Here is a 16,810-nt window from a genome sequence, read left to right as displayed (position 1 = left end):
ACTGATGCTAGTGGCACTGCTTTTTACAGCTACAAGAGTAGCCATTAGCTTATCAATGCTAACTCAAAATTGTGGTCACAACATTAGCTGACATTTCATAGCGGCGTTACAATCGTGCCAGAGAAATTCAGAGTTGAGCAAACTCAAAAACAAAACTTAAAATATTTAGTTTGATTGTCCAACTTAAAATTTTATCGAAGTTTGTTGCCTTGAAATTTTGAGTTCAGCCAACTTTTCTTTTTTTGCAGTGTAGCATAAGGCTGCTATGGTCATCAATCTGAGCAAGACAATGCTAATCCTTTATTTTAGATCAGGGATGGGCAACTGAAATGCTGCAGGGGGCCACAGTTTTTCATCAACACTACCACACACTGTAAAACCAAATGTTGCTTGTTTGTTATTATAACAAATTTTTCCTTTTCAATCCAACAAATATTTGTGCAAAAAGTAATTTTAACTTAAAATATTGAGTCAAATAGCAAGATAAATTTGAGTTAACTCCATTACAGCATCAACACTCAAATATTTTAGTTGAAACAACAAGTTGCAGGGCAACATATAGGACCGTGAACTTAACCAGATATGATGAAACTGCAATTTTAAATATGTTTACAGTGCAGTAACTTAACATATTTCATGCTCAAATGCATGGATAACAGTATAAATAGGAATACAAAAGGTTTGAAGCAAATAAAAAATAACCACTTACTGTGATTTTTTTGTTTTCAGTGCAACAACAGCAGACCAACAATAATTGCAAGAAGTAATTTTGTGGATTTTTACACTGTACTTTTAAGATTTCATGCTTAAATGCATGTAGTTGTACTGAGGGCCACTTCAAGTGAGGGTGCGGGCCGTCTGCGGCCCCCGGGCCTCCAGTTGCCCATCCCTGTTTTAGACCAACATCTTGGTTGCCAGATTTTGTAATGTGCAAAAAAGTTGGAATGAGCTGTTAGCTTACATGCTAGCTGCCTGTAGCTAAAAGTAATAGACATTTTTGGGTTGATTTATGTCTATTGGCGCCTACAAGCGCCTTGATTCTTAACTGTAGTTACTCATCAGTATGAAGGAAAAACCTGGAAAATATCAAAGAGAAAGTAGAAGTATTCAGTGCAATGTAGACATTTCTTCCTCATGTTTATTCTACTGTACACTACCGGTCAAAAGTTTTAGAACACACCAACTTTTCCAGAATTTATTTGAAAATGATGCAGTTTAATGTCTCAGTGTACTCTGAAATTAATGCACATTTGCAACATTTAAAATTCTTTATTGAGCATGATAGTGTTTTGAAAGTAAAAAAAAGATTCAAAATCACATTTTATGTTGGACTAAAGGACTAAAAAAAGACACAAAATGACAAAAGAAGACACCAAAAGACACAAAATGACCAAAAAAAGACACCAAAAGACACAAAATGACTAAAAAAAATACAATATGACAAAAAAAGACACAAAATGACCAAAAAAAGACACAAAATGACTAAAAAAAATACACAAAATGACCAAAAAAAGACACAAAATGACTAAAAAAGACACAATATGACCAAAAAAAGACACAAAATGACTAAAAAAAGACACAAAATGACCAAAAAAAGACATAAAATGACCAAAAAAAGACACAAAATGACTAAAAAAGACACAAAATGACCAAAAAAAGACACAAAATGACCAAAAAAAGACACAAAATGACTAAAAAAATACACAAAATGACCAAAAAAAGACACAAAATGACTAAAAAAGACACAATATGACCAAAAAAAGACACAAAATGACTAAAAAGACACAAAATGACCAAAAAAAGACACAAAATGACTAAAAAAGACACAAAATGACAAAAAAAGACACAAAATGACTTACAAAGACATGAAAAGAATTCAAAAATGGACAAAATAGCCCAAGACTCCATAGAGTTAAGTTGTTAACCCATTTCTTGTTCCCTGAAAAAGGCCTACTTGTATAATTCTGAAATGTACATTATTTTCCAGTTTTGGTTCAGCTTACCTTTTTTTATTTACCTCTGGCAGTTCACCACTTACCTTTGTACCCTTTCAAGCTGTTCATTTGACTTGAACGGCTTGAATTTCAATAAAAAACTGGAAAAATTGGGCTGTTCTAAACCTTTTGACCGGTAGTGTATGTGTTTATGCCTCTCTTTATTTCTCAGTGTGTGGGTTCTGAGTTCAGGTCTCTTGAGGCCTCTCCCCTGCAGCCAGACTGTCTGTGCAGTTCTTGAGTTGAGGAGATTCTCATGACCCTGATCTGATCTGTCCCGTCCTGAGGATGTTCAGAGGAGTTAGCATGACTAAATCTAGTGTGCGAACTCTTCTTCAGGGTCAATATAAACGCAGCAGCCAGCTCCAGTTGGGAGGCAAAGCGGAAATGAGATACAACCCACCAGCTTTAACATTTAATCCACTTAATTCTCCGACTCTGGGAAAATTCTGTCAACAGGCACATGTACATAACAACACATGCATGGCATTAAAATGCTATCTTTATAGAACATAATTATAGAAATGCATTTGTCATAGACAGTGGTGGAATGTAACTAAGTACATTTACTCAAGTACAATTTTGAGATACTTGTACTGTACTTGAGTATGTATATTCTATGTAACTTTATACTTCTACTTCATTACATGTTGAGGCATATATTGTACTTTTTACTCCACTACATTTAGCTTTAGACAGCTTTAGTTACTTTTCGGGTTGATATTTTACATAAAAAACATGATCAATTTAAAGTGATTTGACATTTTTTTTAATTAAACCTCAAAACAGTATATTAAGTAGTTAAAATTAGCCCTCTCTTTACAAAATTAAACACTGCTTACATAAATGCATCAATGCAAATACTCCAATAATATATATAGGATGTATAAAAACAATCTGGGTGGGTCCATTCTGCATAACGAGTACTTTTACTTTTGATACTTTAAGTACTTTCGATGCTGATACTTTTGTCCTTTTACTGCAGAAAGTTTTGAATGCAGGACTTTTACTTGTAGTGGAGTAATTTCACATTTTAGTATTAACTTTTACTCAAGTAAGAGATCTGAATACTTTTTCCACTACTGGTCATAGAGCCTTACCACCTTCCATGAACACACTGCAAAAAAGGTGTGTCTAAAAACAGGTTAAAAACTGTTTGTGTTTGAAACTATTTGAATATTATTGGAAAATCGAACCTTGTAGCGCACTTTAAAACTCCGAAAGATACACTGCAAAAAAGGTAAAACCAGATAAAAACAGTAAATCTGAGGGAAATGATCTTGCTGCATGGACAGATAATTTACCTTGGCAAAATTTCTTTGATTATGATTGTTGAATCTAGAAATAAGCACTTTGAACGCTTAAAATTCTCAACCCTCAACTTTATTTGTAAAGCACTTTTAAACAACAACAGCCGCAACAAAGTGCTGTACATAAACAAACAGAACAAGAGACAATAAAATGAATAAAACAGGAATAAACACTAAAATAAATAGTTTCATTGCTTTTTTTAAAAACAATTTAAAAAACAATAAATAAAAGCAAACCATAAAACCCACAAACAAGAGCAGAGTCTCATGCATGGTTAAAAGCCAAGTAAAAGGAAAGCCAAAATAAGAAATTAACTCTAAAAACAAGATAAATTATGTAACACTTTTTTTTATCTTGGTAAGAAGAAAATAATCTTCTTGCAGCTTTAATTTATCTTGTTTTAAGAGTTAATTTCTTATTTTAAGTGTTTTTAAGAAACAAAAAATTTGCAGTGATTTTACATCTTTTTGTTTTGTTTTTGGTGATTTTTTCTTTGGTCATTTTGTGTTTTAAGAGTTAATTTCTTATTTTAAGCGTTCAACATGCTTATTTCTAGATTTAATAATCTTAATTTAAGAAATCTTGAAAAAAAAATTTGAATTTTTTTTAAAAATTAAGTCTTAAAATAAGATCAATTAAAGCTGCCAGCAGTGATGAACTGGCCCGAGCAGAGTGACCTGATGATTATTTGTTTCTCAACAAGATAAAAAAAAACTTTAGATATGGAAGTGTTTGATTTTTTGTTCATTTTGTGTCTCTTTAGTACATTTTTTCGTCTTTTTTGGTCATTTTGTGACCGAAAAAAGATGTAAAATGACACAAAAAAGACACAAAATGACCAAAGAAAAAATCACCAAAAATGACACAAAAAGAAAAACAACTACCAAAAAAGACACAAAATGACCAAAAAAAAACACAAAAACAAAACAAAAAGATGTAAAATCACTGCAAATTATTTGTTTCTTACCTCTTATCTTAAGATAAACAAACCCTTCAGATTAAGAAGTGTTACATAATTTGTCAAATCTTGCCAAGGTAAATTATCTGTCCATGCAGCAAGATCATTTCCCTCAGATTTACTGTTTTTATCTGGTTTTTAGACACACCTTTTTTTTTTGCAGTGCACTAGAGTGAGGGCATGGCTACAGTTTCAGTGTGTTGACTTTGGACAGCAGTCATCTGGAGCCAAATCCTGTTTTTGTGCTTGATTTGTTCAGCTCTGTATCTCATAGATAGCACTTTATAGTGTATGCTAGAAAAGAGAGCGCACAATAGACAGTAAGGCCATGAGAACACTACAAGGCCCCTTGGCTTAATATCCTCCAAATGATATCAACTTAAATGATACTATCTATTCTGATTCTGGGGTTATTTTATATTCTGTAAGATTTCCATTGTATCAAATCCATTGTGGTAATATTTATGGCCAATTTTATCACTGCAATTCACATTAAATGATGTAATTGCCTTGCAACATTACATTTTAATTGTTGCAGATAATTCTACCTTTTTCCCCACATGATTAAAATTGTATATATTGTATGTGTATGTATTGTACCCTTGCACAAAAACAAAAAAAAATCACAGGAAATGATGCATTCATGTTCTTGAGGTGCAGAATAAGAGACACAAGCAAGTGCATCCGCACAATTCACATAATGCACACTGCAAAAAATGTGTGTATAAAAACAAGATAAAAACAGTAAATCTGAGGGAAATGATCTTGCTGCATGGACAGATAAAGCACGCAGTCACACAGGAAATACATTGATAAATACCAAGAAGAGACAGCGTGACATGAAGACAGAGAGGCTATATAACACGTTGAATGTCATCTTTGTTCTCTGTAGTGGGAACAGTGACGACCACAGAAATACTTCACATTACTGAGTGTGCCCATAGTTAGTTAGCAGTAGGCTGCAAATGTCAAAAGTTTTAATTTTAATTTACACAATACACAATGTAAAAAAACAGTCTAAAAAACTGCTAAACCATGACAGTAAAAGACCGTAACAATAAAACACTGTATGTTTTTTTTTTTTTACAGTTTTTATTTTTTATTTTTTATTTTTTTTATTATATATTTTTAAATTACTCCACTGTAAAATATATTGGCACTGTGTTTGGAACAAAATACACAAAATTACTGAAAAATGATGTAAATTGAATTTTAAAAAAGACACAAAATTACTGAAAAAGGATGTAAAATCAATTTAAAAAAAGACACAAAATTACTTAAAATTTTTTACAGTTTAAAAAAAAAAAATTTACTCCACCGTAAAATACACTGGCACCTTGTTTGTGCCATCATTGTAATTTTTATTTTTTTATTTTAACATTTATTTTCTGTAAAAATACTTTTTCTAACTGTTAAATGTACTAAACACCATATCTCTAACAGAAATATACTGTAATATTTAATGGTAAAATCTTTAATTAATGCAGCATTTATTAAGTATTTGTCAATTATATGGTAGAACAGCGTTTCTTTTGATGGAAAAACTTTTTTATTTTTTACGATAAAATATGGAATAAAATTACAATCTCAAACATGAAATCAACAGTGCTAATATAATTTTACCGTAATATTAGAAAAAGTTGCACCGTATTTATTACGGTAAACTTCTGGCACCCACAGCTGCCGTTTTTTTACCGTAAAATCGAATTATTTTTTTTAAAAGTGTAGTTAGGGATCGTAAGTGTAAGAGGCTGTACACAAAATTTCAGAGCATGTTGATTGTCTGCACATGGCTTTCAACAAGGCGGGGACTGAGTGGTGGCTAGCTAATGGTGCTAACGCCATAGCTAACAGTCCTAAAAATGGAAACAGTAGGAGAAGAGCTAACAGTGTTACATGAGAGGGAACTGGCCAGGCCCGGTACACTTCCATGACACTCTTACAATTATATTAAGCTTATCATTTTGCATGACTAAAGACAAAAGCCGGCTCCAGACTGCTCGTATTCAAATTAGAGGCATTAATATAATAATAAACAGCCCTAATATTGTATTTCTAATATCAAACAAGGATAATATACAAGTGCTCAACAGCAGAATAGCTCTCTGTCTGAAAGGTGTTGTAGTTGGTCTGGGCAGCAAGTAATGAAGGAATATAAATATCATAGCCATACAATATTTTGATTGGTTGGTTTGATTTTTAGAAGCATTGAGCTCAATGTTTCAGGCTAAAAGAGGATTTCTGCACCAAGTGAGTTGTGAGAGAAGACAGATTTACACAAGGTCATTTTAAAATCTGCTTCCTGTCGTCTGTTTGTTCACCATGATCTCACAGGATGGTGTAAGGTCACACACACACACACACACACACACACACACACACACACACACACACACACACACACACATGCATTCACACACAGACACACACACACACACACACACACTCACACGTATGCACATATATGCACGAGCAAACACACACACACACACACACACACGTATGCACATGTATGCACACACACACACACACACATACACACACACACACACGCACTCACACACACACACACACACACACACACACTCACACCTATGCACATGTATGCACACACAAACACACACACACACTCTCACATGTATGCACATGTATGCACGAGCAAACACACACACGCACTCACACACACACACACACACTCACACTCACACGTATGTGCATGTATGCACGAGCAAACACACACAGGCACGCACACACACACACACGCACTCACATGTATGCACATGTATGCACGAGCAAACACACACACGCACTCACACACACACACACACACACACACTCACACTCACACGTATGCACATGTATGCACGAGCAAACACACACACGCACTCACACACACACACACACACACACACACACTCACACTCACACGTATGCACACGTATGCACATGTATGCACGAGCAAACACACACAGGCACGCACACACACACACACACACATGCACTCACACACATACACTCACATGTATGCACGAACAAACACACACACACAAACACACACACACACTCACACTCACACGTATGCACATGTATGCACGAGCAAACACACACAGGCACGCACACACACACACACAGAAACACACACATACACACACACATACACTCACACGTATGCACATGTATGCACGAACAAACACACACACACACACACACACACACACACGTATGCACGAGCAAACACACACACACACACACGTATGCACATGTATGCACGCACGCACACATACACACACACACACACACACACACACACACACACACAGCCCCTTTGAAATGTGAAGCAGTAGCCTTCAGCGAGGCGTACAATAGCCGTCTGTAAGAGTCCAGCTCCATGTTGACCTTCTTGTTCCACTCAGTTAACTGGACATTGATGCTTCCAGCCACAAGACGGAACATTCCTCGGATAAACAGAACTGGATGATACTTATGATTCTCATTTTCCTTTGATTTATTCACAGATGGGCTTCAGGACAAAGACATGCTTGAGTAGCCAGCTAATGTGAAACACACCATGAACAGCAGCACTAATTCCTCACGCAGACGTCTTTCCTGTGGCATTCCTTACTACACTCATACATCATCGCCATAGCAACACTGAATGTGGCAACCTTCCATGTAAACACGCACACTGCAAAACAGGTGTTTAGTCTAAAAACAAGATAAAAACAGTAAATCTGAGGGAAATGATCTTGCTGCATGGACAGATAATTTACCTTGACAAGATTTCTTAAATTCAGATTATTAAATCTAGAAATAAGCATGTTGAACACTTAAAATAAGAAATGAACTCTTAAAACAAGATAAATTAAAGCTGCCAGCAGTGATGAACTGGCCCGAGCAGAGTGACCTGATGATTATTTGTATTTTATCAAGATAAAAAAAACATTTAGAAGTGTTAGATAATTTATCTTGTTTTAAGAGTTAATTTCTTATTTTAAGCGTACAACATGCTTATTTCTAGATTTTAAAGATCATTTCCTTCAGATTTAGTGATTTTATTTTGTTTTTAGACACCCCTTTTTTTTCAGTGCACTAAAAATAGGGTTGAAGCTCACAAAAGATGAAGGTTTCTGGCCTCAAATGGTATCCAAGTGATTAGGTTTTTATGGTGCACAAGTTTATGAGAAAAGAACACTGAGATCCCAAGCAATTTACCATTTGTAAAGCCACTTAAAAGAGCTTTGGGTTGGTCTGGAGCTATTAGCTGTGTGACAGTCTGTGACGGGTCCAACAGCTGTGGTTGTATACATAAGAACAGGAAAGGGTTAGAGAGCTGCAGCAGATGGTCCTGAGGTAGGACATGGACTCTAGAGACTCTAAAACCAGAGGAATGCATCTCAAGTATTCAACACAGCAGCTTGTGGAATAATGTTTATCTGCCCATGTTTGCATGACCTAGTGTCATAATCAACTGCACTAAAAGAAATAGTGGTAACACTTTATATTAAGGTCCTTGTAATAACCATTAATTAACAAGTAATAAGGCCCTTGTAAGTCCTTACAAGATGCTTATTAACATTATTGTGTGTTTATAAGCTTATATAAGTGTTAATAATGGCATTACAAACACCCATGACCCACCCATTATGTCTTTGCCATGCCTTTATTAATCTTATTTTGTTTGCTTATTGATATTAAAATATACTTTATTGCTCATCTATTATAAGTTAACTATGCTTTTTGCAACTACCGGATCTAAAGCCAGAACAATGCCTTATTACTTGTTAATTAATGGTTATTAAGGAGGTGGAGGTGACGTTTGGTTTTCACCGTCGCTAACTGTGCACAACGTCAGCAGCTGGAAGCAGCATGGCTAATTATGCACAGAGTCTCTGCTGATCATAAACATAGTGATTGTGAATTAACAGCATCACTAACTGTGCACAGAGTGTCTGGTGCTTGTTGTAAACAAACAGAGATCGCTAAGTGAACACCTCCTGCAGCAGCAGCACATACACACTGTACTGCTACAGAGCTAACTGTTAGCCTGTTATCACATACACACATTTAGCGACTTTTCAGACCCCTTTAATGACTATTTTTCAAGAAAGCGACTGGAGACAAATCCAGCGACTCCTTCTTACTCTTCTTAATGAATCGCTAACGAGCTACAGTTAGCTCTGTAGCAGTACAGTGTGTATGTGCTAACAGGCTAACAGTTAGCTCTGTAGCAGTACAGTGTGTATGTGCTAACAGGCTAACAGTTAGCTCTGTAGCAGTACAGTGTGTATGTGCTGCTGCTGCAGGAGGTGTTCACTTAGCGATCTCTGTTTGTTTACAACAAGCACCAGACACTCTGTGCACAGTTAGTGATGCCGTTAATTCACCATCACTATGGTTATGATCAGAGGAGACTCTGTGCATAATTAGCCATGCTTCTTTCAGCTGCTGACGTTGTGCACAGTTAGCGACGGTGAAAACCAAACGTCACCTCCAGAGTCTCTAAATCCCTCTGGAGGCTAACTGGTAGTGGAGACACGCAGAGTGAGAGGACTTTAGAGGGGGCGTGGCCTGAGACTTTAGAGAGGGCGTGGCCTGAGACTTTAGAGAGGGCGTGGCCTGAGACTTTAGAGAGGGCGTGGCCTGAGACTTTAGAGAGGGCGTGGCCTGAGACTTTAGAGAGGGCGTGGCCTGAGACATTAGAGAGGGCGTGGCCTGATACTTTAGAGAGGGCGTGGCCTGAGACTTTCCTGGTGGACACTCCCCCCCTAGTGGAAACACGGCTATTATTGTGTGAACCTTCACTTTGATCTTGAATGCTACAGTGTGTGCTTGGTTTTAGTTTGTTCCCATATCTGCTTGAAAAAAAAAATAGATCTATCTTTGAATTGCCTCTCCCATGAGGTTTCTCCCTATTTTCCTTTATGTGCTCAGAGGATGCTTATCTAGTTTTCTTACACAGTTACCAGGAAACAGGAACAGTCCACGCGTAGGCCTCGAAACTCAATTAATTTTGTTAATTGAATTTTCAACTAGAGTGCAGTTGACATGAATGAACTTGCTTGACTTTTATCAAAAAGTAGACTCATTGAGAAGAAGTGCATGTGAACATCTGCAACAGGGATGAAGTGATCATGTGTTTTGCCTCTTAAATGTAATGGAGTAACAGTATAAAGTAAAGCAAAAGTAGCTGAAAATTGTAGTTCCATACAGTACTTGAGTAAACACAGAGCACAGTATTATTTGAATCAATTATATTAAAAAGTACTGGATGTTAATGTTGTCCAGAGGAAGTGAATATTTGGGTAATGCTCTGACCTTTTCCAAGTGCGAGCATCAGGCCAGAAATTCCACTCACCCTGTTGAGAAATCTTTATAAACACCCTTAGGAGAAAATATGAGGTCTGCACTGAATCTAACAAACCAGAAATATGCAAAACACTTGAAAATCAGTCCCTGATTTCGAAAGAAGCATGTCCTGGTGGAGAGCATACCATTCAGGCTTACACTGCAAAAAAATGTGTCTAAAAACCAGATCAAACAGTAAATCTGAGGGAAATGATCTTGCTGCATGGACAGATAATTTACCTTGACAAGATTTATTAAATTAAGATAATTAAATCTAGAAATAAGCATGTTGAACACTTAAAACAAGATAAATTAAAGCTGCCAGCAGTGATGAACTGGTCCGAGCAGAGTGACCTGATGATTATTTGTTTGTTACCAAGATAAAGAAAAAAAACTTTAGATTTAGATGTGTTGCATAATTTATCTTGTTTTAAGACATATATACTGCTATTTATAGTGCTACTTTTACTGCTATTTTACCTTTTATCCATTCTAAGAATCTGTATTTTGTTCCCACTGCAGGTCTGTGCAAAGGGATTTTTCCTGAGTGAGCAGAACATCTGCCTGCCATGTAACTGCAAAGGCCACGCAGACTACTGTGAAGACATCACTGGTGTTTGTATCGTAAGTATCTCCACATTGATTATCAGAGTTAAGAAATCACCTCATGCTGGGCTTACACAAAAAGATGTCCCCAGTCCCAGACTACAAACTGAAAGTCTTTAGTAGTTTTACTGGAGTCGCTCCCGTCATCTCCATGGTTCAGTGTAAGGTAGTAATCTGTTTCATATCAGTCTTTTCCTAGTCTTGGGTTTGTCGCAGTGACGTAACACAACATGGTTTTATTTATAATGATTTTGGTTATTATCAAGAATGTTTCCATGACTGTAGATGTGAAAATGACCAAAAAAGGACACAAAATGATCAAAATAGACACAAAATGACCAAAATAGATGTAAAAATGACTAAAAGACACAAAATGACCAAAAATAGATGTAAAAATGATTAAAAAAGATACTAAATGACCAAAAAATAGATGTAAAAAAAGGTATAGGTATTAGTGGTTTATTATTGTTATTTTATTCTTACATTTATTTTTAGCCTGTGGAAAAAGATTACTGTTGAATTTAAATTTAAAGAAGGCCGCATATAAAATAAAGGGACATATGATTTTTATTTAAATTTTCTGAAAGAAATGAATGCCATTGATGTGTTTGTTTGTTTTATTTGATATTCGATTTTGAAATGTTTGCAATATTAAGTTATATCAAGCTTTGCTTGTTCCATTTCGTTTGAACTTGTTAAGGTCAGTTTTTTCAATAAATATCAATGTTGGCCCGCGACTTTGTCCAAGATTTAAATTTTGGCCCATTGTGTATTTGAGTTTGACACCCCTGTTTTAGATTTTAAAAAATGCTCTTCTTCTTTTCTCTTCTTTTCTTCTTTAACATATAGCACTCCTGTAGCAGTGACAGTTGGCTCTTAAAGTTATGTACTTACTTGATTCCTATGGTCTATGTCTAGAACCTTCAGGTTGAATCACTTATTGTAAGTCGCTTTGGACAAAAGCGTCTGCTAAATGACATGTAATGTAATGTAGATACTGTTTGCATGTGTGTCCAGGGCCCCGTGTTCATGATAATGTGTATAGGGAGCATTAGTTAACGATATCAGACTCATAACCAATACATCTTTTTGATTCTTTTTTCAACATTCTCCCTTGTAGAACTGCAGGGACCACAGTACTGGGGACTTCTGTGAGATGTGTGAGGACGGCTACCTGTTGGCCCCCGGGGGCCTGGGCGGGAGCACCTGCCGGCCCTGCGCCTGTCCCCTCGCCGTCCCCTCCAATAAGTAAGCTGTCTCTTCCTGTTGACTGTATGTTGTCCAGCAGTGAGTCATCTCTGAAACTCTTTCCTGTGTCCGGCAGCTTCGCCGTGCGCTGCGACAGAGGAGCTTCCACTCTACGCTGCAAATGCCAAGAAGGCTACGCTGGACACATGTGTGAGAGGTCAGTGGAGGTCAAGGTTATTATAGTTAACGAAAACTAGCGAAATAACGGAAACTAGAATTTGAAAAAAGATTTTCGTTAACTGAAATAAAAATAAAAACTAGAGTTTTAAAAAAACGATAACTAACTGAAACTGTATTTTGTGGTTACAAAACTAACTAAAACTAGAAAACTCACTCTAAAAACGAACTAAAACTAACTGAATTTGAAGACAAAAATTCACAACAAAATTAAAACTAAAACTAATGAAAAATCCAAAACTATTATAACCTTGGTGGGGAGGGAGCTTCAACAACACATCAAGAAGTTATAGAAATCAAACATATGGACAAAAAAGCTCTGTGTGCACCAAGGTTATAATAGTTTTTGGATTATTATATTATTATATCAACATGGGTCAAAAATGACCTTGTGCATTATAAACGTAGTGATACAAAAAGTGGTACACTCACATTGTTAATTTAGTATACAGTACAGGCCAAAAGTTTGGATACACCTTCTCATTCAATGCGTTTTCTTTATTTTCATGACTATTTACATTGTAGATTCATCAAAACTATGAATGAACACATATGGAATTATGTACTTAACAAAAAAGTGTGAAATAACTGAAAACATGTCTTGTATTTTAGATTCCTCAAAGTAACCACCCTTTGCTTACTAGAATATAAGACATGTTTTCAGTTATTTCACACTTTTTTGTTAAGTACATAATTCCACATGTGTTCATTAATAGTTTTGATGAATCTACAATGTAAATAGTCATGAAAATAAAGGAAACGCATTGAATGAGAAGGTGTGTCCAAACTTTTGGCCTGTACTGTATGTGTAACTATGTTTGTCTTATTTTTAAGGTTTAACTTTAAAAGAGTTGTTAGAACCACCAGATTACATTGGAAAATCACATATTTTAACATTTGAGACTTATTAGAGCCACCAAATAATAATTTCCATTGAAAAAAACACCAATTTAACAAAATAGGATAGTTAATATTTGTGTCTTCTTTGTCAGGTTTTAAAATTTTTTTATTTTCTTTTACTGTCATGATTTAGCAGTTTTTCACTGTAAAATCTACAGACATGTTTAACACTCTAAATGTCACCCAGGTGTGCTCCAGGTTACTATGGAAACCCGATGGTGATTGGTAATTCCTGTAAGAAATGCGACTGCAACGGCAACTCCGACCCGAACCTGATCATCAATGAGTGCCACAACGTGACGGGCCACTGCCAGCACTGCTGGGGAGACACCGCCGGCGCCAACTGTGAGAGGTGCGCTCCAGGTTTCCACGGCGACGCCATCAGCGCCAAGAACTGCAGAGGTGGGGGCAACAAGTGAACGCTTTCATTCAGCACTGCAACACAAAAGGTGTGTCTGAAAACCAGATCAAACAGTAAATCTGAGGGAAATGATCTGCTGCATGGACAGATAATTTACCTTGACAAGATTTATTAAATTAAGATTATTAAATCTAGAAATAAGCATGTTGAACACTTAAAAAAAGAATTTAACTCTTAACCCTTTATTGGACGAAGAACTATATCTGGTAATATTTTGAGAAAAAAGTTGCAAATTTAATAGATTAAAGTGGCAAATCTACAAAAAAAAAAGTTGCAGATTTAAGAGATTTAACGTGTCAAATATGTGCGAAAAAAGTAAAAAAGCAACTTTTTTTCTCGCAGCTTCACCACTTTAAATCTCGTAAATCTGCACATTTTTTCCCCGTAGATTTGCCACTTTAATCTTGTTAATTTATTTCTCAAAATATAGCGTTGAAATTTGGAATTTGCAAGTATTTCAACGAGTGCCCTATTAAGGGTTAACTCTTAAAACAAGATAAATTATGTAACACTTCTAAATCTAAAGTTGTTGTTTTTTTATCTTGGTAAGAAACAAATAATTTGCAGTGCACTCTGCTCGGGCCAAATGTACTAGATTAAAGTGGCAAATCTACAAAAAAAAGTTGCAGATTTAAGAGATTTAACGTGTCAAATCTGAGCGAAAAAAAGTCGCAGATTTATGAGAAAAAAGTGAGAAAAAAGCAACTTTTTTCTTGCAGATTCACCACTAAATCTCCTAAATCTGCACTTTTTTGTTTCCCGTAAATTTGCCACTTTAATCTCGTAAATGTATTTCTCAAAATATTAAGAAAATTATTAGAAATAAGCATGTTGAACGCTTAAAATAAGAAATTAACTCTTAAAACAAGATAAAGTAAAGCTGCCAGCAGTGATGAACTGGCCCGAGCAGAGTGACCTGATGATTATTTGTTTCTCAACAAGAAAAAAAAAACTTTAGATTTAGAAGTGTTAGATAATTAATCTTGTTTTAAGAGTTAATTTCTTATTTTTAAGCGTTCAACATGCTTATTTCTAGATTTAATAATCTTAATTTAAGACATTTTATCAAGTGGAATTATCTGTCCATGCAGCAAGATCATTTCCCTCAGATTTACTGTTTTTATCTTGTTTTTAGACTAAACACCTTTTTTTGCAGTGAAGTGAACGCTTTCGTTCAGGATATGTTTGATTCATGTTTGAAACAAGCTTCCATGTTCAAAGGTTTTGCTTCAGTGAAGGTGTTGTTGTTACTTAATGCTCTGTGAAACCTGAACAGTTCTGCTGATGCATCATAAACCAGAAACAAAGCCAGATGTATAATGAAAGCAGGAAAATATATTTGGTTTGTTGACACAGTTGCTCTATGTGACTGTTGAGCTCTCTCGGCTTTCACTGGCAGCAACAGTTCAGCATTCTCCAGGTCACCGTACACCGGATGAACCCAGATATTATGTCACACTGTAGTGAAGTCTGGACCAAGGTTATAATAGTTTGGGATTTTTCATTAGTTTTAGTTTTAATTTATTTATTTTTTGTATTTGAATGGCTTCAACAAAATGTCTGTATTTATCCCATATTGACCTGTATTTCATCAATCAAATGGATTATATATGCCAGCTATTCTCAACCTTGGGGTCGGGACCCCAGTTGGGGTCGCGAGATGATTTCTGGGGGTCGCCAAATCATTTTGGAAGTCAGCTCTGTCTCCACTGTGTTAAAGTGTTCATGTGTTTTAGTCTTTCTGGTCATTTTGTGTCTTTTTTTGGTCATTTTGTGTCTTTTTTTGGTCATTTTGTGCCTTTTTCAAGTCATTTTGTCTCTTTTTTTTTGGTCATTTAATGTCTTTTTTTGGTCATTTTGTGGAGTTTTTTGGTCATTTTGTGGAGTTTTTTGGTCATTTTGTGCCCTTTTTTGGTCATTTTGTGCTTTTTTTAAGTCATTTTGTGGAGTTTTTGGGTCATTTAATGTCTTTTTTTGGTCATTTTGTGGAGTTTTTTAGTCATTTTGTGTCTTTTTTTGGTCAGTTTGTGCCTTTTTCAAGTCATTTTGTCTCTTTTTTTTGGTAATTTTGTGCCTTTTTTTGGTAATTTTGTGCTGTTTTTAAGTCATTTTGTGTCTTTTTTTGGTCATTTTGTTTCTTTTTTTGTATGATCTGAACTGTGCGTGTGAGACAACATGCATGTTAAATTAGGGGTCGCAACTCAAAAAGGTTGAGAACTTCTGCTATATGCAACAGAAGTTAGGGTTTCTTTTCCACTGTTATGTACTTTGTGGTGTGTATGTCATCCTGAAACTGTTCAGTGGAAAAACAAGACAAGTTTACAATTCAGGATCCGGAGTCAAGCCAAAAATAACCCCTTCACCAGGCTTGTGACATCATTTAACCTCTGCTGTGCCTCGTCTTTGTTTCAGAGTGCGAGTGTAATGAATGTGGCACGTCTTCATGCGACGACAGGACCGGAGTGTGTCACTGCAAGCCGGGTGTTACCGGACGGCTCTGTGACAAATGTGAGGTAAGAGAGACACTTCAACAACAGTCGTGTTTCCATCCACCATTTGCTGTGTGAATTCTAAAGATTTCTCTTGAAATGAGGCCTAATTTTGTATATTTGACTAAAATTGTCAATAATAATGAAAAAAATATGAAAATGATAAACACTCCACCGTTTTTTCATATTAAAACATGTTATTCGGGTAAGTAAGACGAGTTGATACAGACCTCTTGCGTCTCAATGCGTGCACTCAATCGCCCTGGCGCGCGGAGCTACTTGGCTAGCACTTAGCTTAGCCCAGTTCATTCATTAGGATCCAAACAGATGGACAGTTAGAAGCCACCAAACTCCTCCACGT

At 35.9% G+C, this 16,810-nt stretch overlaps 2 protein-coding genes across 5 annotated transcripts in view; both read left to right on the top strand.

The window, feature by feature from the left end:
* Positions 1-16,810, top strand: part of cnih3 (cornichon family AMPA receptor auxiliary protein 3) — a 386,093-nt gene that overhangs the window by 143,990 nt on the left and 225,293 nt on the right. The gene's annotated exons all lie outside the window — the stretch shown is intronic.
* lama4 (laminin, alpha 4) overlaps positions 1-16,810 on the top strand; it is a 56,995-nt gene that overhangs the window by 1,847 nt on the left and 38,338 nt on the right. The window contains exons 2-6 of the mRNA XM_059356584.1: positions 11,131-11,232; positions 12,335-12,462; positions 12,539-12,619; positions 13,727-13,941; positions 16,373-16,473. Coding sequence (XP_059212567.1) covers positions 11,131-11,232; positions 12,335-12,462; positions 12,539-12,619; positions 13,727-13,941; positions 16,373-16,473 — 627 coding nt within the window. The remainder of the gene's footprint in view (positions 1-11,130; positions 11,233-12,334; positions 12,463-12,538; positions 12,620-13,726; positions 13,942-16,372; positions 16,474-16,810) is intronic.

The sequence above is a fragment of the Centropristis striata genome, chromosome 18 (assembly GCF_030273125.1).
Source record: "Centropristis striata isolate RG_2023a ecotype Rhode Island chromosome 18, C.striata_1.0, whole genome shotgun sequence".
NCBI classification, from domain to species: Eukaryota; Metazoa; Chordata; class Actinopteri; order Perciformes; family Serranidae; genus Centropristis; species Centropristis striata.
This window is presented reverse-complemented; position numbering and strand designations above follow the sequence as displayed.